We start from the raw sequence: 23,934 nt of genomic DNA on the forward strand, positions 1-23,934 counted from the left end.
GAAATTTAATATCACCGTAACGGGGATTCGCGCAAAAAATGCCGGATAAGCACGAGCGCGCGTTCTCCGCGCTGATGATTCCCTTCCTTCTTTCGGTTGCGGTTCTCTCGACGACGAACGATTAAAATGCCCCGTATTGTTATATACCTTCCTTTTCATACGCTAAGACAGCTGTAATACGAGTATGTGGCACGACAAAGATATACGGTGCGCATCGCGGACACGAGAAAAGGAAGCCTCGGGATGGAAAGCGGCCGCGCGTGTCACACGAGGACGTTCGCTGTACATAATCCACAGGAACGTATCCTGCCTGAATCGAATTTTGCTTCGATCTCAATTTTTATTCTTATTTAGTTTATAATTCTGCCGAAAATTCCTTTATTCAATCTCGAAGAGGGAAACCGTTCGTTTACTGCAAAACAGCTCATTTTCCTATATAAAGTAAAGCCATATAATCGAAATAGAATCGACTTAAAATCAAGAAATGTGAAAAAAATTGAAGTAAGAAATGGGAAACTTTTTTTACGTACAAGTTGGGATTTTTTCATATACTTGGCGTATTTTTTTTTTTTTTTTTTTTTACCTTTGTGTGAGGTTTTTTTATGGGATAGGATTATTTCTATTTTGATAAAAACACAGCCAAAGTTACTCGCGACATAATGTAAGAATGAATTTTCTGACATAATGGTTCACCTTGGCCCGACGAGCGAAAACGCTTGACCGCAATCTATATCATATGCGCAATGACACAATAGAATCGCTATTTTTTTTTTGTTGCATGTCTTGCGACATTAATAGCCTCGTGTAATAACTTCGCTGTATTGTCTCCAATAATGTATGCGTCCATTGCGCGTATTTGCGTACACCTAGAAGCATCGAATGGATCCGTGTGTGCCTTTTCGCAGAAGTAAGCGGCTTATATTCGATATGCGAGAGATAGATAGCAAGACGCTAGAGAAAGTCCGTAAGCTCAGTTTCTCATACGAATGATAGTGTAATAATACACGCGAACGGTGTATATTAGTGTGCTCAAGATTCAGATAATAAAAATAATATTAATGACACTTTACGACGACGTTTCGTCGAATGATAAAGGACACGCTTCCGAACTCTCGAGAGCTTTACTTAAGGCGGCAGTTAAATGTGCATGTATATTGCGTTGTCGGTATGTCGTCACTCACCACCTGCGTAGGATCGTAAGAATTCGCAGCCTGTGACACCACGTGCAGGTTGTAGGCGTGTGCGTGGTATAAAATGCATATTATTGAAAAACTGGGTCCTGCGAAAAGCAAGGTACTCCGTCGAACCTCTCGCATTTATTGCTGAATTGTAGCTACGTGATTTCACAGAAGAGAGAAAGCCTTTCTTCGATATAAAAACTTAGAGAATATAATAACGTATAGTCTCACATATCGTATCCTGAATATTTAGCGATGAATTTTTCGCACGCTATAATTAGTCATTGTGTTAAATTTTGCCTAAAAATTGAGGATATGTGTATCACAATTCTATTTAAAGAATTCTGATTTTAATTTAAAAAGAATTAATTTCTGTGAAATAGATTTTTCTAAAAAAAAAATTAATTTTTATTTCAAAACGCATTAGTTAATATTTTACATTAATATTCTACAATGACGTTAATCGCATTTAACGATGCTTCTTACTCGTAGATCGGATATTTTGCGCAATATCTGAGCAATCGTCGAGTTGGCCTTAGGCAAACATCATTTACGGACACTGTGCGTAATCGAATGCTGGGTACATTATCGCGACCCGGTTCCGATAACTCTTTGAATAACTCTTTGAGAAGATTATGAGCGCGATTATTCTTGCAGTCGCACAAAAGTTTATTCCGCTTACACGCTACGAGGTGTCATCCGAAAATAATAACGCCGAGATCCGTATCTCGTCAGAGATACACAGGCCGGATAATTGTACAACTTCATTTTCGGAACAACGTGACACGCGGTACACCGTATGCGCAATGCTCCGGATCGTGTTCCGCGACTTGTGTAACGTGTACTTGGGAACGATCACGGCGAGCAGTACATTCATGTTACAACGAGCTCTCGCGTTTGAATTTAATGAGTACTCCATTTGATATCGACTCTCTCGCTTCTCGTATATATCCTCGTGACACGACCGGAATTCGTATAGCGCGTACTGTTTTCAAATCGGGGAAAATTTATTTCCGTCAATGGAGCAGCACGCGCTTTTGTCTGTCTACTTATTTATAATTTGATTCGACACTTATATAACTGACTCTTATATAACTGCGTTCGCATTCCGAATAACAAAGCAGTCGGTTAACAACTCGACTGGATTATTGACTGTTGACGGGGACGCATAAATTTGATAGGAACGAACGAAATATCTATATGTGCCAATGTGCCACCAACTAACCACGCCTTGTCTGAAAGGATTGCATTGTACATTCTTTCATACATTTTATTTTTATGCACCTAAGAGTTTCATTATTGGTAGCTTCTCTCTCTCTCTCTCTCTCTCTCTCTCTCTCTCTCTCTCTCTCTCAATGTTAATTCCATCATTTAGTGCTATTCATATTTAACTAAATTATCTGTATATTTATATTATAGCTAACTTTATGTTCTAGGAAGAAAAAGAGAATTATTTAATTTACGATTAGAAATAATCAATATTGATAGAATTGAATCTTAAAATTGTTTTTATAAAAATGTTGGTTAAACTTAATCGATCTTTCATTTTTTTTCTATTGTACATAAAGACTAGAAAGAAAGTTACTTAAATCAATTAAACTCGGCGTCAATTTTAATCAATTTTATTTTATTTATATGGACACACATGGTTCCCCATATAGAGAATAAAGTTTCCGAGCTTGTTTAATCTGTTGGATAAATACAGCATACATATGAAAGAGTCAAATAGCTTTCGCTTATGCTATCAGCGCTTTATACCATGTAATCAACAATCTAACGTATGATTAATCTAATGTATGACTTCCGTATTTGCTTTCGCACGTGCTGACGTAATCCGACAAAACAAGGCCGCTGTAAGGTAAACAAATGGGAGAGAATAAATCGCGTGATCGATATACAGCCGGCGGTATAAAGTGGTGTCTCGGGGATTTACATATAATCAGGCGACTGAGAGGTCGCCGACTCTCGAGAGGAGAATATACGCGACTCAAAGGTCGTCTTGTTACGAGGTGATTCCTCGAGTGGCGAGTGGTCTTTGCCATTTCCCATGAGCGCAGCTATAAAGGCGGCGGAGGTCGAGCGACCGACCGACCGACCGACCGACCGACCAACCAACCAACCAACCAACGAACCAACCAACACGATGGATCACAGCGATAAGGGTATATGCAGCGTGTTCTGCAGCGTGTACAATACCGGAAGCGCCGCGCGCCGTTTCGAGGAACGGCTGGAGAAGTCGTCGTTCTCTCCAGCGGCAGCCTCCGTCTCTTGTCTCCGCGGTGTTTCTATTTTACCCGCGGTGATATTTTCGCGATATATTTTCGCGTAGGCGCGAATCGACCGAATGCCAGTCTCGGCACTACCTTTTACTTCGAGACGCCAAAAGAATGCTGTCTACGTGGGCAGCACGGAATAGTATTATAATAAAGCCTCTCGTGGAATGATAGAAAGGTGCAGGCTGCTAATAATAGCCTTTCGCAGGGTCGCCGCAGGTCGGCAGGTGTGCTCGGCTTCGCGTACCTTTACTGTTCTCCGGATCGGGGGATCGGTGTCGTCGATTTTGCGTCATCGTTGCCGGTTTCGCGACGTGGTGCATCGCGGAATCGTACGAGCTGCGTTTTAGCACTCGCACGATAAAAATGAGACGTTAGATGCGATACAAAGAGGAATGATCTAGTTATTTGATTTTATTTAGAGCACTTTGTAGCGCGATAATAAAAGCGGCTTTATACAAGAAAATGACGTTGCAAATATTGAGATCTCCGATGGAGAGAAAGCCGCGAGACGATGCAGGCCGATGTAGAGATCGAAACAGTTGTCATTGCGAGAGATCGGTTCTTTTAAATTCTACCCATAGGCATATACAGACGGGTTATAAAGCATCCTAATGAAAAATAAGAATAAACCGTTAATGGCCATTTACACAGAGCCGCTAGTTGGGTGGTAAATGTCCATTGACCATAAATTGTCCGTCTCGATCTCGCGGCGGTTGCGGCCTTATATCACGCGCGTAGCATTGAAACAAAACGACAAGTTTGACGCACGCAGAACGCTTTCCGGAAAATTTATGACGCGTATCTAATTGTCGATGTTCTCGTGTATGTCTGAAATTGCGCGAGTACGCTTCGCCGATTTTATCTCGAGCGTTAAAACAAGTTAGAGAGATTAAGCTGCGCCTAAGAACCGGGCATCGTTTGATCGTTCAAATAAATTGCCGTCGTATAAGCGTAAAAGAAATATACTTTCCGAGAAAAAGTTGCAAAGAAAGGATATAAAATCTCGCGAATTTGTTGCGCGAAAGTCGCGAAGAATTGCCATCCTGACGTATTCGTGGGTCGAGCTCTCGAATTCGGAGCACATGTTGATAATGCGTGCCAGATAACGTAGATACACGCGCGGAGAACACGTTCGGGGGGGACACGTTCGAGATGAGATTCTCACGACGAGGAGCGCGAGTCAGCCAGCATCCACGCCCCAGAGACGTGTATCGGGTTCCACGATCCCGCTGGCCTCGCTCCGACGTCCGTCTTTCCGTCCGTCGTCGACAGAGCTCCTTGAAAATTGTTCAACTGTACTACTATGGCTCGTTTTCTTCGCGATCTCCCGGTACAATGACGTAGATTGTAGATCGTGTTCTTTTTTCGTGCCGCGCTCGCGGGGATAAAATCTTGCGCGCGAATGAAACTGAAACTGACTGCTTCCACGTGAACGTTACATGTCTTCAATGATGCTTGTTCAAAATTTATTGCGCGGCGCAGATTTAATTGATAACTGATGTGTGCGCGTTCAAAGAGGAATGCAAATAGACGACGATGCACGAGGTCGAGATAGCTAATGTCAGAACTATGCTAATCGTATCTCACCACGTGATTAATAAATGAGATAACGAGATCGCGCAACGAGCATTAGAAACGAATATATCTTGCGAATGAACAAGGATATTTTATATTCCATTAAACTAAACTGCAGACGGATGTCGAGCGTGAGAATAATGTTCAAGTCGAAAGTAGAGGTTTACATTTTCGAGACCGTGCGCCTTTTTATGACCCGACTTGATGAAACGCGCGTATCTAGCGTCAAGATAGACGTCAGCGTAGAAACAGACAACGAGACGTCTCGGCCTGTCAGTGAGAAGCCGAAAGAATAAGAGCGAAGGAGGACTAGGAGAGAAGGCGGACTTATTTCGGCTTATTTACGGCGATTGTTTAACGGGAGCTCGCGAAGCGGGCGTTTTCTACACGTTACTTACACGCGTAATCGGAGGCCTGCTCTTTCCCATCCTGTTCGCGAACAACAAAGGCAACCGTTGACAGACGTGCAGGGAAATTGCAGACTTGCGCCCCGCAGAGAAGGTGGGCCCGCGATCGCACGAACTTCAAATAGAGTTTCTCTGCCGGCTGAAACCTTTAATTATACGCGATCGGAGCGGCGGAGCAAGTGGATTCGCTTCGCGAATGCATTGTTGAGTCTTGATGCGCTATCCGCGCGACTACGTTGATTAAAATATTTTAGCGATCTAAGAGAGCCTTTGTATACGTTACGTCGACATCGACACACAAAATCGATTTTCCCGCACTTTAAATCTTTTTGTCCGTTGAGATTTTTAAATTATACGCATCGATCTATTTTGGTATAATAAAATTTTAAAAAATATTTTATTATAGATTCATATTATTGTATATATATATAAAGGAGTGTCACGAGTTTCGCATCGTTAATATTGACTTTTTTTTTTTTTTTTTTTTTTTGTATCGACATCGAAAGGGACATTAGAAATTCGTCGCGCACGTCGAATGAAGTACGGGCCTCGCGGAGAATTTCGAGGTTTCTTGCCGGCTCTCGGGATTAGAATAATCCATATTCTTTTCGTGGGCGTGAACCAGATGTAGAAGAGCACGCAGTCGCGGTGTCGCCAGGTTACCGTAAAACGTGACTGGAAGAATAAGAATTTCGATTCTTCCACAATATTCGAGCCAGGGCCTTCCCGAGGTTAATAAATTCACCGTCTTTTTCATATTCATGTTGATCGAATTTGTTCTTTGACTTCATTTGTGGTAGAAATCCGTTTAGTTTGTGAATTAGAATATTTTTCATCCGTCTATTAAATCCGTCATCACAAACGTAGCATAAAATTCAACATGATTCTTTCCTCACCGTGTATGTTTCTTAAAGAAATACTTTGCAATCGGCACACGTATGAAAATGCGAGAGAGTTTGAATGGAAAAAATTTTAACACGAATGGCAATGTCATCGGATTTGAGTAGCTATTACGTTCTAGCCTTGAAAATATAATTGCGCGTGATAAGATAAATAGGAGTTTATTGTGACGGCGATATAAATAAATGGAAAATATAAAATTACGTCGTCCTCCCATCGTTCATTTTATCCTCGAGGGCACTAATGTACGACGGACGGTCGTAAAATACACGACGTACGCGGGACCATAATGGCACAAAATTGGTATCGACGCATAAAGTAGATTACGTAAGACACGGGAGACGATAACTCGCCATTCAATTAATTTCTAGAAAAATAACGCGATCCCGGATATATCGAATAATAACTTTGTACGTCTGCTATTTCACAGGTGATATAGAGGACTGTCTGGTAGCTCCAGTTTCTCAAGGTCAGTTCACGCCGCTGCCAGAGGCTCTGTGTTGGGCCATTCTGGAATTGACTTCCCAGAGGCAGGCGGCGACCTTGGACACTCTCAGATCAGCCCTGAGAAACGCCTTCCCGGCTATGCAGAGACCCAGCCGAGAGCTCGTTTACGACGCGCTGGCCAAGCTCATGCAAGAACGAAAGATCTATCACACGTCTCAGGGCTACTTCGTCGTAACGCCCGAGACCAAGAGGCTTAGACGCGACTCCGGTAGCTCTAGGCGGTGTTCCAGGGACGTGAACGGGTCCAGAGGTCAGGGTAGCATGCTGATGAGCAACGACGAGGCGGTGGCACTCGTACACGGCGAGATGCTTACTCTGCGAGACGGCGATGTTACGCATCAGGCCGTACAGACAAACTTGGCGGACGTTATTTGCGGAGGTAAAACTACTCTCGCGTTCATTATTTTCTGAGCCTGACGTCATCTCGAATCTTCGTTTCTCTCAAGAGACGAAGTTTATAATCCGCTAACGGTTCGTGTATAATTTATGCACATCGAAATGCGATAACTTTTAAAGCAGATTCTTTTTAAAACAATTTTTTTTCGCTGTTCATTTTAGTTAAAATGTGAAATCGCGCGAAGCTAGATAAATGTTGCCAAAAGAAACAGCTATATTAATCATAAGGATTATAGACATATGTTATACGTGTGCCGTGAAAATATCAGCTGTATAACTCGCGTGTGAAAGAGAGTGTTGGGTGACGACGTGCTTTCGTCTTCATTCGGTAGCCGCAAAGTTCTTCGCGTCTTATTAGAATGTCGCGTATCTCCCGTTGTCTCCCGCGATGCGCGCGACTTATCCGCGAGGGAAAGTTTCCTCGTCGAATCACCGTCTCGCGATATCAATCGCGATCGCGTTAATTGTAAATTCATAACACGTTGCCGATCCAATTTAACACTTTACTAAGATTTCAACGATTCACATAAATATACGTTAGAGACCAAAATTGTGTTTCAGGAAAGTATTAAATTTAATGCGATAAGATGGAGAGAAATTCCTGTTAATATAGTCATAATTTCTTGTAATATATTATAAACAAGAATTTATAAATATTTTCCAGGCCAATAAATAATATAATAATATAAAATATTGATAAAAAGTGTATTCGTCTACACTTATAATATCTTGCGCAATTTTTACGATGACGCGAGTAAAAAGTGGACAAATAAATCGGTGCGGTCGAGACCGAAGTCGAAAGATCGCTTTCGCCGTGTCTCACGAGGCGAGGATGCACAGGAAGTCGGGGCCCTCGTAAACTCGCGACGAGGAATTCGCTCGCACGGCAGACCGGTCGGTCCAGGCAAACTCGTTCGGCACGTGTTCGGGAAACGTTCCGTTTGTGTCCAGGAGGAGAGCAGTCCACTAGCTGCTCGCTCTCCGAGGCCTTTTTCTCGTCGCGACTCGACGGACGGGTCGGGAGAGCGTTTATGTTGTTGTCGTCCTTGGTAGCCACGTAAGCCCCGCCGCCGGAAGATCGTCGATTCCTCTCTCGCGACCGCGTACGAAAAATCAGCGTGCTATCTTAATTTCGCTTCTTTTTTGCCACGTTCGCGGAAAACACGGGAGAATTTCGCATATTATCCACGTTCTTATTCTCCATCTCCGTTTTCAACGACTATGTATCTGAGAAACGATCGTGATCCCGAGATGATCCGTGATTACGTAACTAAAAAAATCGCCACACAATTGTAATTCTATTAATTGCGACGCGAACCCGACGAGCTGTTTACGTGTTCTTTTTTTTTTTTTTTTTTATTCTCGATAAAAAGCTTTTGCGTTTCGCGATATATATCGCGCTTCGCACGGTCGGTTATTATATCAAAACGACGACGCATGCGGAAGTTTCTCGCGGCGATTCGTATATTCCTTTTTTTTTTTTTTATGTGCGTCGAGCGGAGAATAGAGCCACCTTAACATCGGTCACCTTAAACACGGCATACGTTTGAGATAGAGAGAGATAGAGAAACCGACGATGCCTGGAAAGCGTTTAACGCAACCGATATATTAGCTATTGGTCACGACATTGTCTACCGTTACATACGCTGTCGACATCGCGCGGAGGGAAGAGGGGAGGAGGGGAGGGGAAGGGTGGTGGAGAGGCAGAGGGGACCACACGTATATAATCTTCCTACTTTTCTCTTGCTCGTTTCTCGACTGATTCTCACGCTGGTAACCCACTCGTCGTCGGTCGGTACGTCGGCGTTATCGCCCGTGGCTATGTACCGAGATGAAACTCTCAGGAATGAGGGTATTCCATTTTTTTTGTTTCTTCTTTTTCTATTCTTTTTTGAGAACGTAGTTGTGCAGCAGCCGCGAGCGTACCTCGGTCATCATATTAACCCTTTTAGCCGAAGTGATGCGTCGTCCCGCCCGTTCTCATATTTGCATCTCGCGCGTGAAATTTACTCTCCCCTGTCCATCTGTCTAATGATGCATTTTTCTGACGTACTTGCGCGAAAATATATATAAATATTCGTATTTTATTTAAATATTATAACGGCCAGAAGATGAAGACAATCAAATTTGAGAAAGATAAAAAATGTTGTCGGCATTCTTCTCAAATTATTTATCGGTTTCTTTTCTTTAAATTATAATAATATTATTATATAATGATATGTAATATGATAACTTTTTCTTTTTTTTTTTTTGTGCACGTATTAGAAATAATTTTGATTATCTCCATTTCAGGAAATCCCAATGACAAGGTCCTGTTCGCCAGGTGTCGATCGATGCCCGGTCGTCTCGAGAGGCGACACTCGTTACGGCTCTGGGGCTCGGCCAGACGTTTGCACAGAAGCGGAAGTTCGCGGTCCCTGCCGCGAAGACCCGAAAGGAGCGATACGTCTTCCAGCGCGGAATACGCCAGCACGGACAGTGCGCCTCACAGTCCAACCAGTAAGTTTGATCGGGGAAGGGATTTGCGTGGTGATGGGTGACCGCTTTAAATTATAAGCGAATCGGTTTAAAAATGCTATTTTAATCGTATGTAAAACTTTTTCTTTTCTTTTTTTTTTTCCCCAAAGATAGAACTTTGCGAGGAGGCTTTGTATATACATATATAAAAATTCTAGCAATGCTGTTAAATCGATTTGCAAGCTAGACATTTATTCGTTGCATTATGTCGTGGACGATTCTTTATTAACTTTTTTGCGACTAATAATCATCCCGAATAGTGAAATAATTACAAACAGATATATTTTGCGAATGTTGTGAAGCATTTCATGTACATGTACATACATCGTATAATAACTCAATCCGAAATCAAAGCTTTTTAGTCACCCTGTAGCTGGCAAGCCCTTCCTTGATCCTCATTATCTTCTAACGAAGCGCAACAAATCCAAATCCTTTCTTCAAGGCTTTTCTGGGATTTTTTCAGAGAAGATAGGCCTGCTCTCCAGGCTCTTTCGGCGGAGCACACGGAGGAAGGGCACACCGTTAATGGGCACTTTCAGTGCTCAGTATCCCCCCACCGAGTGGTTTAATCCGCGCGTTGTGCATTTGCACAGCGTTGCCACGCAGACAAGGGCCGCCAGCCCTTCGGTAAGTCGCATACAAGTATATTCCCTGACAAGAAATAGCGAAATAAAACTTCTTACATAGTACTTCTCTAACACCGCAAGGCTAATTAACCGGTTCCCCTAGACAGTTAATGAAAAATCTTGAGGCGATAACATATTCTAAGCTATTAATAACAACGAACTTAAAAACTTGATAATATTGAAGACAGCAAACAGTTTAATATTCAATAATTCAATCGGAACTGATCAATTAGAAGCGAATAATTGCCAGAATTGAATTAGAATTGAATAGTTTCCAAGAATTTTTTAAAGAAATTAAACCGATCGAATAAATCTGTTTTCAGATGATGGAGGGTCTCAACCAGTCGCAGGCCAGTTTTCAAGTATGGGACGACTCGAGCTCGGTGCGATCAGCCACTCTGCCGAGGCGACATCGGCGTCAAGCCAGCGGTGACTCCTCAAGCTTGTTGGCCAACTCGACGCCAAGGAGCTCTCGAAGGCATCGGTCACCGTGTTCTACTCTACCGAGATCCAAGTGTTCAAGCTTGAGCAGATGCACGTCTAGAGCATCCGTTTTACCGCCTAGCACTACTAATCAGGAGGCCTATCAAGCCCGTAATCAGGCGCAGAACGATAAAAATTCAACCAACTCGTCGCCCAGCAGAAGCGGCGGCAGCTCGGGCTCGGTTAGGACGATGACTGCGAGTCCGGCTAAGACGACCACGTTGGGAAGGCCCAACACCAGGCAGTCTAACTCTAGAAGACCGAGTCATGACTTTAGCAACGGCACTAAATCGGCTAACGGCTCTCCACAACATAAGGTAAATTTAAGTTAACTTTATCATAAATATTTATAACAATATTTTTGCGTACATGTATATTTTTCTTGGAAAAAAAAAAGAAAAAAAATTATAAATGTTTCTATATCGCTTGTTTAAGAAATGTGATGAAAATCTTAAATTTGTCATATTATTATAGTTAAAAAAAAAAAAAAAAAAAAAAAAAAAAAAATATACAACAAATGATTAATCTTTGCAATTTTAATTTTTTATTTTCTATTATCTGTGAATAATGAAAGTTTTATTGTCTCAAGGTATTACAAAAAACTTCGTCGGGTCACTCGTCTCACTCTAGTGGCAAGTCAGTGTCTAGCGCGAAGCTGACTTGTTCGCCATTGAAAACGGCCACGCTATCGACGAAATCGTCACCGCTTAAAGTCGTTCAGCAAGGTTCGCTGACTCCTCTGCAAGAGGCACAGAACTCGATAACTCTTCAGGTGTCCACTAATCTGAGCCCGTCGTCGCAAGAGCAACGAACGATACAGAATAGCGTGACGCTAGCTTCTAACACAACCAGCACGACGACCATTTCCGGCTCGCCTGGCACGAAGATCTACGTTCAACAAAACAACTCGCCGATGAGGTCCGTGATCACCTTCGAGGATGGCACGGTAAAGACGAAGATTGCCGAGAAGGAAATAATCGATTGCAAGGAAAAGCAGGAGAGAGAGCTGGTGGCCGAGAAGGCCTACAAGACTCGGATGGATGAGGAGAAGTTCTTCAAATCAAAATTAGATGACGAAAAGCTGAACAAATGCTCGATCAAGGTCGAGCGTCCGTCGTCACTCTACGCATCAAAGGAACTTAAAACGAGTCTTCTGCTATCGGAATCTGACAAGGAAAATAAGCCGAAGGTCGAGGAGGAAGTGCCTAACAAATTGAAATTGACGAACCGTCTGAACAATAGTCAGGCTCATTTGATCGATGGTTCTACCAACAACGTTGACAAGAATTCTTTAGTACACGAGGCCGCCTCCTTGTCCTCCACGAAGAATACTAACGACGCTATGAACAATTCGCGTAAACTTAGCCTGTCGTTATCGAAGGACGCGCTGAGCTATCGTAACTTGCTACGTCCCGGTTCGAAGAACAACATTGCCTCGAATCCACCGTCGCCCACAAAATCGTACGACGGTTTCGGTGGCTCTTTCAACGATGTCTATATCGAAAATCTGGAGACGGTGAAGCAGCAACGGGCTCCACAGGGTTCCGAGCCTAATCTGGAGAAGACCGTGAGTCGAGGCTCGGATTTGCATTCTTATCCCAGTCTTAGTGATATGCAAGTTCAGTTCACCAGTCTGGCGGCGCAGAAAATCCTTAAAGGTTGCCCGATCAACAGCGTGGATACTCTGGTGGAGGTGAACATGGCGGCCGCAGATAAGCCTAACAATTGCGATGTCACTATTCACACGGATTTCGGTCTCGTTTGAAATTTTATTCTCGTTGATTATTAATGTCACGAATGAAGACAAGGGACTATCGATCCTTACACCTCACTCTGGCATATTCCATCCATGAAAAACAACGTGCCTCGAGACGAATAATATCGAAGAATAAACATCGCTAACGCGCCTTGCTACATCAAGATACGGAGTCATTTTCTTTTAATAAAAAGGCTATACAATATTTGCGTAAGAATGTTATACACGGTACACGCGTAACAGTTACCAGTAATCTGTCATTTATATATATCTCTTTCCTGTTTTTTTATCGAACGTCCGTGTTTTCAAACAATCGCTGTGCCAATCCAATTTGTATTATTAAAGCAAATAGAGTTATAAGAAAGATGACACCAGGCCAAAACGCAACCAAGTTTTTAACCTTGCTTGTCTTAATACATAAAGATTCTCTTAAAAATGTTACCTCTAAATAAATTGTGTCTACTATGGATATATTAAATAATTAAATTAATGAATTTTATAAATGTTGAATTTTTTAAATTAAATTCATATGTAATTTGTATAATTAAATAATGTGAAAAAATGTATAAAACGCATTTCGTTTTATTTTCACATTCTGTACTTAAAAATGCAGATCTTTTTTATTGTTGAGACAAGCGGTTATCATCCATTTCGTATTTTGTAACTTATTTAAAGATCGCAAAGATAATGCAAGATTTATTTGGATTTTTGAAACTCAAACATACATATACTTGATTAATACTTTTCAAATTTTGAAATATATACGCATTGATTCAATGGATATGCGTTTAGTCGTTTTGCATCGCTTTACTCCAGTTAAAGCGATTTGTCAAAGCAATATTTCATATACAATAGTTACACGCGACCCACAATTGAAGAAATTCTCTGACAAGAAAATGACAAATTTTTCTAATTATTAAAAAAAAACACTGCCATTTTTTATACATATATACATTGAAGACATATTTAATATTAATTATCTTGCAATACAGCGATAAAAAGAACTTTTAGTTTCTTATAGTAAAGTATACATATGTGCAAAAATAGTACAGCGAAATTTTTATATATAGCGAGATTTTCGACAAAATAATTCCTCGAACAATAATATCGTAATAAAAAGCGGGAAAAAATGCCTTTCATTAGCCACGCATTAAGCGCAAGCAATTAATAGATTAATCGCAATGCCGTCCCCAAAAAACCTGTAATGCAGCAAGGAGAAAAAAAGACGAATGTTGTAATTCGCGCTACTCTACACAGCGAAGATTTGATATATCACAAGTATATATATATATTATACATAATGTAGAAAAAGGACGTTTTCTCTTGCAATGCAGCCGGTACCATTCGCAATTAGTGCAATCGTAAATCTATAAGTGCCAAAAAACTTATCGTAGTACTTAATGAAACAAACGCCTTAATTAAGAGTCACAACGATTTCGCGGCATTCGCTGACGACGACGACGACGATTTCGTAAACACGCAAATAAATCGCGAGAAGAAAGAAAGTAATGGTAAGCGTAAACCGTAGTGTTAAAAAATGGTAGGCAATTAAATAAGTATGGGAGAAAAAAGAAAAAAAGAAAAAAGAGACATATTCGTCTGCTTTGTACATTTCATATTCCGCATCGCAAATTAATCAACCGGTTGGGTTCAGAATTACCGTTCACCTTATTTCAAGGATGAGGACGCCGACTTTTTATTTTCATGATTTCTCAAGTGCTTAATAAGTCACTTGTTGTTACGATTATTGTTATATAAATACTTTTATTATTACGATTTATCAATTATATATTAATTATACGGATTATACATTAATTAACTTGTATTACAATTTACGAATTATTATTATAAAAAATTATTCATAATTTATTTATTGATTCAAGACATAAAATATATGTGTATATATACACATATATAAATGAATCTTTTAATATCAATTTTAATAAATGAATGCAAAAGAAATCGATTCAAAATTGAAATAATTTCACAGAAATAGAAAATATTGAAAATACAAAATGCATAATGTGAAATTCTCAAAGGTAAGAAAATATCATTTTTATCAAAAAAAGTCAGCGTCTAAATAAATAGAGTAACGGTTTTCTTGAATCCTCGCCTCTTATTTCTTATCAAAACTAACTTGTAGAAGATCATTGTATAATCTTACGACTCATTATAACAACGAAAAAAAAAAAAAAAAATATATATATATATATATATATGAATAATAAAGAATAAACAATGGCATTATTTTATTGTTAATGCATATATACTCACCGCCTCAAAGTTCAAAAAAGCTTCGCTTAGTCGCACTCCGCCATATTTATTAGATATCCGCCACCTCGAAAAGAAAAGCTTCTGAAAATTCAGGAAATTAGTTAGATTCTGAAAATTAAGACTCGACCCTTAAAAAATATACATATCACAGATTTGATAAAGAATTGGTTTCTTTAGCGTGTAGAGATTACATTTCGATTACCTTCGATTGCTTTTAAATGCTAATTAATAAATGCAGGAACATTTCTCCGTTATGTAGCGTACACAAAATTTTACAATACTACTTAAAACGAAAGAGAAGAATTCAAATTGCAAGTGTGAAGAAATGGCGCCGTCTCATGAAACGGTGCGTTTTCATGAAACATAGAAATTCACTATCGAGTAGCCAATGAAATAGCCCATTAGAATCGACAGATTGAAAAGCCCCAGAATATTTCTATCTCTTTGCCGCTTTGTAAGTCTTTACGTTGGCATTCCTGAAAGTCGTTAACTAGTGTAACTAGCGAGGAACGCAGAAGAACGCAAAAAATGGATACAATTCAAGTTTGACAATTTTGTATATTTCAATTTTATCAAGCAGGACTATCGAGGAATATTTTTCTTACAAGAAACTATCTTATTAACGAATTGTCAGAACAGTATATATACTTGGAATTTCTAACGTTCTTAGTAAAGAAATCTCGATAAACCCAATTCATACGCTCCTTCATGGATTTATTGCGGTCGATCGCGCGTTTTTTCTTCAGATATGAATTTTGTTGTTGGATACATTAAAACGTAGAAAACACCGAAATGATGCATAGAAGGGGTGGTAAGCGAATCCGGATGGACGATCCGGTGCCGCCGGAGTACGAGACACCTATGACGCCTATGACTCCGATGAATGATAATTCCGGCGGAGATGCAAACGATTCTTACAATGCTTACACGCCGTATCAGGCGTCTCAGACTCCGCTACACAATCCCACGTAAGTATCTAGTTTTAGAGTCATCTTTATAAAAATGATATAGCTCATTGAATGTTAAGTACAATTGTAATATATTGTATATTTGTAGTCCAGAACATTACTCTTCTGAGAGTTATAGTTCACCAGGCACATCTCAACAACAATATCAGGAGCAAGGTAATTTTGACAATCAGACACAATTTGAAGCTCCTATGACACCTGCCGCTTCCAACATGAGGATCACAAGGAATACACGTGCCAGGATGCGTGGTATATACAAATATATATTTTGTTTATATAAGACATATGGAAAATGTAGCAAATGATATGAAAGACTGCAATATTCGACTTTTTAAAGGAGGTGTGGTGCAGCAGCCCAAGTACAAAGAGATTGATACAGATTATGCTCCAACATCTAGCAGCAGAGGAAGAGGTGGTGGGGGACGAGGACGTGGCAAAAGGGCACATCATTCACATAGTCTGGAAGATGAAGCTAGTCTTTACTATGTTATTAGGAATAATCGTTCGTCACTCACTGTAAGTTGAATTAATTATGATTAATACAAAATCAACTACAGAAGAATGTTCGTGTATAGAAATTTTTTATAATACATAAATATTATTTGTGACAGACTATTGTTGATGATTGGATAGAAAAATATAAGGGTAACAGAGAAAATGCACTGCTTATGCTTATGCAATTTTTCATCAATGCAAGTGGTTGCAAAGGTCGTATCACTTCTGAAATGCAATTGACTATGGAACATGTGGCAATTATTCGCAAAATGACTGAAGAATTTGATGAAGTATGTTTGCTAAATCGTTATAATATATAATATGTATATTATAATATCTTGATTACATAATTTTATCTTTTTTTGCAGGAAAGTGGTGAGTATCCATTGATAATGACTGGACAACAGTGGAAGAAGTTTCGTGCAAATTTCTGTGAATTCGTTCAAATTCTCGTCCGTCAATGTCAGTATTCTATTATCTATGATCAGTTTTTGATGGATAACGTTATCTCTTTACTAACTGGACTCTCGGATTCCCAAGTGAGAGCGTTTAGACATACTGCAACTCTTGCAGGTAAATCTTAACAAGAAACCATATACTTACAAATTATATTTTGTAAGCAGGATGCATATTAAGAGAACAATATTATTTGTAGCTATGAAATTAATGACAGCTCTAGTAGACGTTGCTTTGACTGTATCTATAAATTTGGACAATACACAGCGTCAATACGAAGCGGAAAGACAGAAGGCTCGAGAGAAAAGAGCAGCAGATAGATTAGAATCTTTAATGGCAAAGCGAAAGGAGTTAGAAGAGAATATGGACGAAATAAAAAATATGTTAACATATATGTTCAAGTCTGTTTTCGTTCATAGATATAGGGATACTTTGCCGGAAATACGCGCGATTTGTATGGCGGAAATCGGAGTCTGGATGAAGAAGTTTCATCAAAATTTTTTAGATGATTCATATTTGAAATATATCGGTACAAAAAATTTTTATTACTTTACATATATTAAATAAAAATAATTATATATGTACATTTTTATGTTTGATATAATTTTTCAGGTTGGACTTTGCATGACAAAGTCGGAGAAGTTCGGCTCAAGTGCCTGCAGGCATTGCAACCGCTATACGCTTCGGAGGAGTTAAAAACGAAGCTCGAGCTGTTCACAAGCAAATTTAAGGATAGAATCGTGGCAATGACGTTGGACAAAGAGTATGATGTAGCGGTACAGGCTGTGAAATTGGTTATTTCGATCTTAAAGCATCACAGGGAAATTCTTACTGATAAAGATTGTGAACATGTGTACGAACTTGTTTATTCATCGCATCGCGCGGTTGCGCAGGCAGCCGGAGAATTTCTGAACGAACGTTTATTCCGTCCGGAAGATGAGGCCGTGGTGGATGTAAAGACCAGACGCGGCAAGAAACGATTGCCGAATACGCCCCTTATACGCGATCTTGTTCTATTCTTCATCGAATCCGAATTACACGAGCACGGAGCGTATTTGGTTGACTCCCTGATCGAAACTAATCAAATGATGAAGGATTGGGAGTGTATGACAGATCTCTTGCTGGAGGAGGCTGGTCCCGACGAGGAAGCGTTGGATAATCAAAAGGAAACATCCCTTATCGAATTGATGGTATGTTGCATAAAGCAAGCTGCTACAGGCGAAGCACCCGTCGGTCGCGGACCCACTCGGAAAATTCTATCGGTGAAAGAACTTAAACAAGTTCATGATGATAAGCAAAAACTGACGGAACATTTCATTCAAACATTACCACTACTACTTGACAAGTACAGGGCAGACCCTGAGAAATTAGCAAACTTGTTGGCAATTCCGCAATATTTTGATTTGGATATTTATACAAAATCTAGACAGGAGATAAACTTAGATTCTTTATTAACTAAAATCCATGTGATTGTTGAAAAAATGCACGATAACGAAGTTTTAGATACAGCGGCTAAAACTTTAGAACATATGTGTGTAGAAGGCCATGCTATTTTTACCAGGTATATATATATATATATATATATATTTTTTTTTTATTACTTTCTTTCAAATTAGATCTGTTATTTATTTTAAAAAGTATCCAATTAATTTTTTTGTAGATGTGATGTCGCTCGTTCCACTTTGATCGACTCTATTGTAAATAAATATAAAGAGGCGATCGATGAATATAGAAATTTGATTGAGGGGAATGAGGAGCCAGATGAAGATGAAATATTTAATGTAGTCCAATCGCTCAAAAAAGTTTCCATATTTTATTCTTGTCACAATATGAATCCATGGGGCATATGGGACTCATTATACAAAGATATAGAGGATGCAAAGGATCCTTCAAAGTATCTTTTTTTATACTTATACTATCTTATTTTTACATAAAATTGTATATATTATATTCAAATGTATCATAATATAAATCAAATTGTCTGCACAGATGTTTACCATCAACTGCAGTTAAATATTGTATAAGTGCATGTTTCTTTGCCATTTTGTGGGGCCAAAATCATTTGATGGAAGCTGTAGATTCAGGCAGCCACGGTGAGGACGAATGTCGGCAATTGAAGGAACGATTGCATTCTTTTATGGGTTCAATGCGCCATTTCGTTAATGGCGATACGGTAATTATATAATTTTTTAATAATTCGAAAATACGGTTAGTATCTTTTATGATAAACGATATTTACATTTTTAATATTAAACAGCCTTCACCGCCGATCTTGAGGGAAGACGCATATAATACTATATGTGACTTATTAGTAATATTCTGCAATCAACTCACTACGCATAGTAACCCTCTGATGCATCAATTAGTGTATGAGCCTGACCAAGCAATGCAGAATATGCTCAATAGATTTATACAAGAGTACGTCTTCTTCGAAGAGGAGGATGGTAAGTAAATATTTTAATATGCATTAAATGAATTTTTATTGATTTATATAATAGCATGAAAGTCTTTTGTAGACGAACACGATGAACATTCTAAAATCGAGGAATTGCATAAAAGAAGAAATTTCTTAGCCGGATACTGCAAATTAATCGTCTATAATATGATCCCTACGAAAGCTGCGGCCGATGTATTTAAGCATTACGTTAAATATTATAACGACTATGGCGATATTATTAAAACCACATTAGGAAAAGCAAGAGATATCAACAAAACGAATTGCGCGCTCACAATGCAACAAAGCTTAAATATTTTGTACAACGAGATAGTGGCCGAGAAGGGCAAAGTGAACAGAAATAGTGAAGAATTCACTGCAATCAAGGTGTGTAATTATTATTCTACTATTCTACATACAATGCAATGAAATATATTAAAACCTGTGAAATGTTGTAATTATTTCCAGGAACTGGCGAAGCGATTTGCTTTGTCTTTCGGCTTGGATGCCGTGAAAAATCGAGAAGCAATTACAGCCTTGCACCGTGCGGGTGTATTATTCGCCATTACTCCACCAGACGGCATCGAGCAGGATCCTACAGGTCCGCCACCGAATTTACCATTCCTCGAGATACTGTCAGAATTTACGAATAAACTTCTTAAACAGGATAAACGTGTTGTGTAAGTGCTCATTATTGAATGCAGTTTACTTTTTAGAATATTTCTTAACATATTATTATGATATTATTGCAGACTCAATTTTCTGGATAGACGATTACAAGCTGGAATGCCGTCTTCACGAGGAGAAGATTGGCAGCCTTTACTATTGTACAGAAATAGTTTATTACATGGCGAAACTGATCAAGTTCCAGTGACAAGTAAACGAGCTTACACGAGGCGCAAGAAGGATCACTTGGCTGGTAAGAAATAATCTTGTTATTGGTATGTTTTTTTATAGTTGAACTGATTGCACTAGTTCAGAGTTTATCTTCTTTTCTCCACATTGGAAGGAGAAAGATAAATTCTAAATTAGTGCAGCCAGTTCAACTCAGATGTAAAGAACAGACTTATGATTACCTTAAGAAGCATTCTTAATATATAGATGTTATTTGGACACAATTTTATTTGCCAGAAGGAAATTGTGTGACTAATATTGACAAATTTATTGTAATTTTGAACTAGGTATATATATTAACTTCCCTTTTTTTCTTGTAAGATTAAAATTATTTTGATAGATGTTGTAAATTCAGACTTTAACTCAAATTTTGATAATCAAAGTGAAAACAAACTATCATGAACATCATCAATAACTATGGAACTGTACGATTACATTTATAATTGAAGAGCTATAAGATTAAAATATTAATTTTAGATTATCTAACTTCATTTACTATTTAAATGATTTTATTTTTTTGTAGAGGAAGAGGAAGCTGATGAACCTGATGAAGGTTCTGATCATGAGTTTGCAGGGTGAGTTAGGTGTACCCGAATAGAATATGATATATATAATTATTCCATTCTGTCAAATTTATCATTAGTACAAATTCAACTGTAATTGCAAGTAACTGTTACATATAATTCGATAACACAAAGAAAAATCAGCAATGATTAATTGCGTTTGATTATCATTGCATTCTAAAAACTAAATGCTTATCTTTACTTGCTTTTGCAATGTGTGTAAGCTATGCTATATAGATAATATGTAATATTTGTAAAATTGAAAGAGCAGATACAGTTTCTGCATATATGAATGTGTTTCTTCTCTTACTATTGCTATTAGATATTAATGTTGCTTACAAAGTGTAGATCTGTAGAAGTAGAGTGGTAGTTTTATTATACTAATATTTTTTTCCATATTTTACTGCTATTTTTTCATTAATGCTTTATTAATACTTTATATAATTTATGATTTTTTTATTTACATATAATTTTTATATTACAATGTATTGTTATAATAAATTTATGGAAAAATCAACTAGGATCTAACACAGCAAGTCGAGCATGTAGCTAAACTTAATTACCACTTTGATATACATTAAAATATGATTTCATAATTATTGTAATTTTGCAGTTTTTGAACACTAAAATTTAAGCATCACTGCATATGACTAAATACCATAATCTACATCACTTCTTATAAAAAAAATATATGTAATCTTACTTCTTGCAGTACTACTGCATGTTCTTGTGCTTAATATATAAATATCATTTTTTAAACATTTATATATATAAATAAATGTAGTGCAGAAATTGTATCTGTGCTATGTGTGCATGAGTAGTAATTTTAATCGCTTGTTATAAGTGATTCAATCATTATGAAAATTGAAGAATATATTTTTAGAGAAATATCAAATGTATATCTAAAAATGTGTATGTAAGGGGCAAAAATTGTACAAAATATTCTTGTTATAATTTATTATACTTGGTGCCTCTTTTAATAACAAGTCACATTCAAACTAGAATAAGAAATTATTGAGGGATATATAATATTGGATCATATTTAAGGAATATAATGTTGGATCATATTTTTTAAACATATAAAAAAGATCGTGCATAGAGAACGATGTGTGTATTTTATCGAGTAAACTCAAGTAAGCTTAGAACTTTGTATTCTCTTTATATATTAATAATACAAATTGGTGATAGATATGTGAATAAATATGTGGGATTACTTCAAATAAGACCTTCTACTCCCAGCGCTCCTAAATCCTACTTTATCAGAATTAAAAATTATTAATTATCAGAGAAGCGTGACAAATCTCTTTATCAATCATCAATATAATATAAATATAAAGTACAAAAAAATTAATCATTTATTTTTCATATTTCCTAAAATTAATAATGTCAACATTTTCCTTTCCATGACACGCCGTTCTCTATACCCATCACTTTTCACAATAATGTTCGTATCATTTTCATCTCTACATTTTTTCTTTATATTATTATATTGATTTCAGAATTTTACTCTCATCCAGAGAATGGTATAATAATTTAAAAGATATATGTGTATATATAAATAAATTTCATATAAATAAATATCAGCTTGCAAATTGATTATATTATATATGTAACAATTTTTAAAGACATTTTTGTCCCTTTATGTCTCTAAATAATCAGATAAATTTCTATGGCAATAATTGTACTTTCACCTGAAAATAGACGTTTTCACATTTCAGCAAGCAAAAAAAAAAGCGTTCGCGGAAGAATCAGTGAGTAATTTCTCCCTTAATATTATTTTGTAAATTAAATACATAAAAAATAGCAATAATGTATATAAATATAATATATTAATTATATTATAATTATATTAATATATTAATTATATTTAAATGCAGCTATCTAATAAACGCGTTTTGTTATGATTTTATTTCAGATTACCAGTTAATAAAGTGGTGATACGTGGACCTAGAACAAACACTTTCTATGAGAATAATGACACTGTACAAATGCAAACATCTCCTTCTGCGACTATAGAAGATACAGCGACGAGTCCTTTGCAAGATCTTGATAATAGATTTAAAGCATTACAAACACAGTCGTCACGATCGTAAGTATGAAAAGATAAAAAATTTGTTCTATTATATATTATCTATTGTGAAATTATATAATAAGTAAAACATAACTTTGCATAGACGAAGAAATCAAGAGCATGTAGAGCACAGGGAGCTACGTAGAACTTCTAGAAACTCGGGCAAATATGTTGAGGGGCAATATATGGTAAATTTGTGCAATATTATAATTTTAAACTGTCGTATTTACATGTTAATCACATTATACATTAATGTAAAGTAATTGATTACAGGAATCTGATTCTGAGTAAGAAACATAGTCTATAAAAGCTTTACTTCTTAAATTTAGACAACTGGATTGTGATATGTGTTCAGGTATGTCATTTGAGAATTATAAAGACATACTTAATTATATGAATGGCTTACGAAAAGCAAATATTAATACATTATTATATTATAATAGATCAGCATATTATCATATAAATAAGCCAGTCAGATTAAATTTATTTTATTATATGTTATATCACACATATAAATGAATTTCTCAGAGCGAGTATTGATATGTTATTATCTATAAGAAAAATTTTTTGTTCTTTTGTGAAATTAATTTTATTTCTTATTTTCTTATGTTCCAAACAATACAGTATATATATTTCATTTTTATATAACATACATATAATGCCATAAAAGCTTTATTTTCAGCATTTACATGTATTGTGATACGTGTTCATAACATATAGCATATGGCATAGGAAAGCATTTAAATAGAGAGTATTGACAAATTATTCTGATAGACCAGCATTATTATATATAAGCGAAGTTTTTTAGTTTTCTACAAGAGATTGGATTTATCTCATTATATGTTAGACAAATAATATACAATATTTGTATTTCATTTTTGTGTATAAAAATGATTGCTTTACACAAATTCTTTTTCTCTTTATTTTAACTATTTAATAATCTTTTTTAAATAAACAAATATAATTTATTGGCAGATTTATTTGTGAATGCATTATAGAGACACAATAGATCAAATACACTTTTACAATTGTATTTTTGATATAATTGTAAGAGTGACAAGTGTAAAAGTGACAGACTCATAGTTGGCAAATCTTAAAAATAATATTATGTGAGATTTTTGTTTTTTCCCACATAGATTAAGCAGAAAATAATTTTAT

The 23,934-nt window shown here is 37.2% G+C and overlaps 2 protein-coding genes and 1 long non-coding RNA gene across 6 annotated transcripts in view; 2 read left to right on the forward strand and 1 right to left on the reverse strand.

The window, feature by feature from the left end:
* Knockout (Stork-head domain-containing protein knockout) overlaps positions 1-14,805 on the forward strand; it is a 72,282-nt gene extending 57,477 nt beyond the window's left edge. For 2 of the 3 annotated variants that reach the window (XM_070308548.1, XM_070308557.1), the window contains exons 4-8: positions 6,767-7,222; positions 9,532-9,738; positions 10,199-10,383; positions 10,706-11,182; positions 11,455-14,805. In XM_070308548.1, the coding sequence (XP_070164649.1) occupies positions 6,767-7,222; positions 9,532-9,738; positions 10,199-10,383; positions 10,706-11,182; positions 11,455-12,630 (2,501 nt within the window). In that variant the 3' untranslated portion in view covers positions 12,631-14,805. The remainder of the gene's footprint in view (positions 1-6,766; positions 7,223-9,531; positions 9,739-10,198; positions 10,384-10,705; positions 11,183-11,454) is intronic. The other variant, XM_070308567.1, reaches the window with a different exon arrangement.
* Positions 1-15,156, reverse strand: part of LOC138940103 (uncharacterized) — an 80,407-nt gene extending 65,251 nt beyond the window's left edge. The window contains exons 1-2 of the long non-coding RNA XR_011447952.1: positions 15,098-15,156; positions 14,896-14,976 (exon numbers count right to left, since the gene is read on the reverse strand). This is a non-coding gene — a long non-coding RNA (uncharacterized lncRNA). The remainder of the gene's footprint in view (positions 1-14,895; positions 14,977-15,097) is intronic.
* A 237-nt stretch (positions 15,157-15,393) lies between these two features.
* Positions 15,394-23,571, forward strand: Sa1 (stromal antigen). 2 transcript variants are annotated; one of them, XR_011447953.1, is made up of 19 exons: positions 15,394-15,863; positions 15,952-16,112; positions 16,201-16,379; positions 16,475-16,648; positions 16,727-16,931; positions 17,014-17,343; positions 17,427-18,375; positions 18,475-18,708; positions 18,804-18,987; positions 19,072-19,258; positions 19,331-19,635; positions 19,717-19,928; positions 20,001-20,167; positions 20,666-20,717; positions 22,424-22,456; positions 22,621-22,794; positions 22,880-22,964; positions 23,050-23,131; positions 23,459-23,571. XR_011447953.1 is itself a non-coding variant. In XM_070308652.1 (18 exons), exons 1-18 carry the CDS (start codon positions 15,688-15,690, stop codon positions 23,065-23,067), a joined length of 3,825 nt encoding a protein of 1,274 aa, XP_070164753.1. In that variant the 5' UTR covers positions 15,394-15,687; the 3' UTR covers positions 23,068-23,416. The 2 variants fall into 2 exon arrangements, 1 of the variants encoding a protein (XP_070164753.1); XM_070308652.1 differs by lacking the exon at positions 23,459-23,571 and having other exon boundaries at positions 23,050-23,416.
* The last annotated feature ends 363 nt before the right edge of the window (positions 23,572-23,934 follow it).

Source organism: Polyergus mexicanus, unplaced genomic scaffold (genome assembly GCF_030449975.1).
Source record: "Polyergus mexicanus isolate NDT 795.1 unplaced genomic scaffold, iyPolMexi1.0 SCAF_2, whole genome shotgun sequence".
In the NCBI taxonomy this organism is placed as follows: domain Eukaryota; kingdom Metazoa; phylum Arthropoda; class Insecta; order Hymenoptera; family Formicidae; genus Polyergus; species Polyergus mexicanus.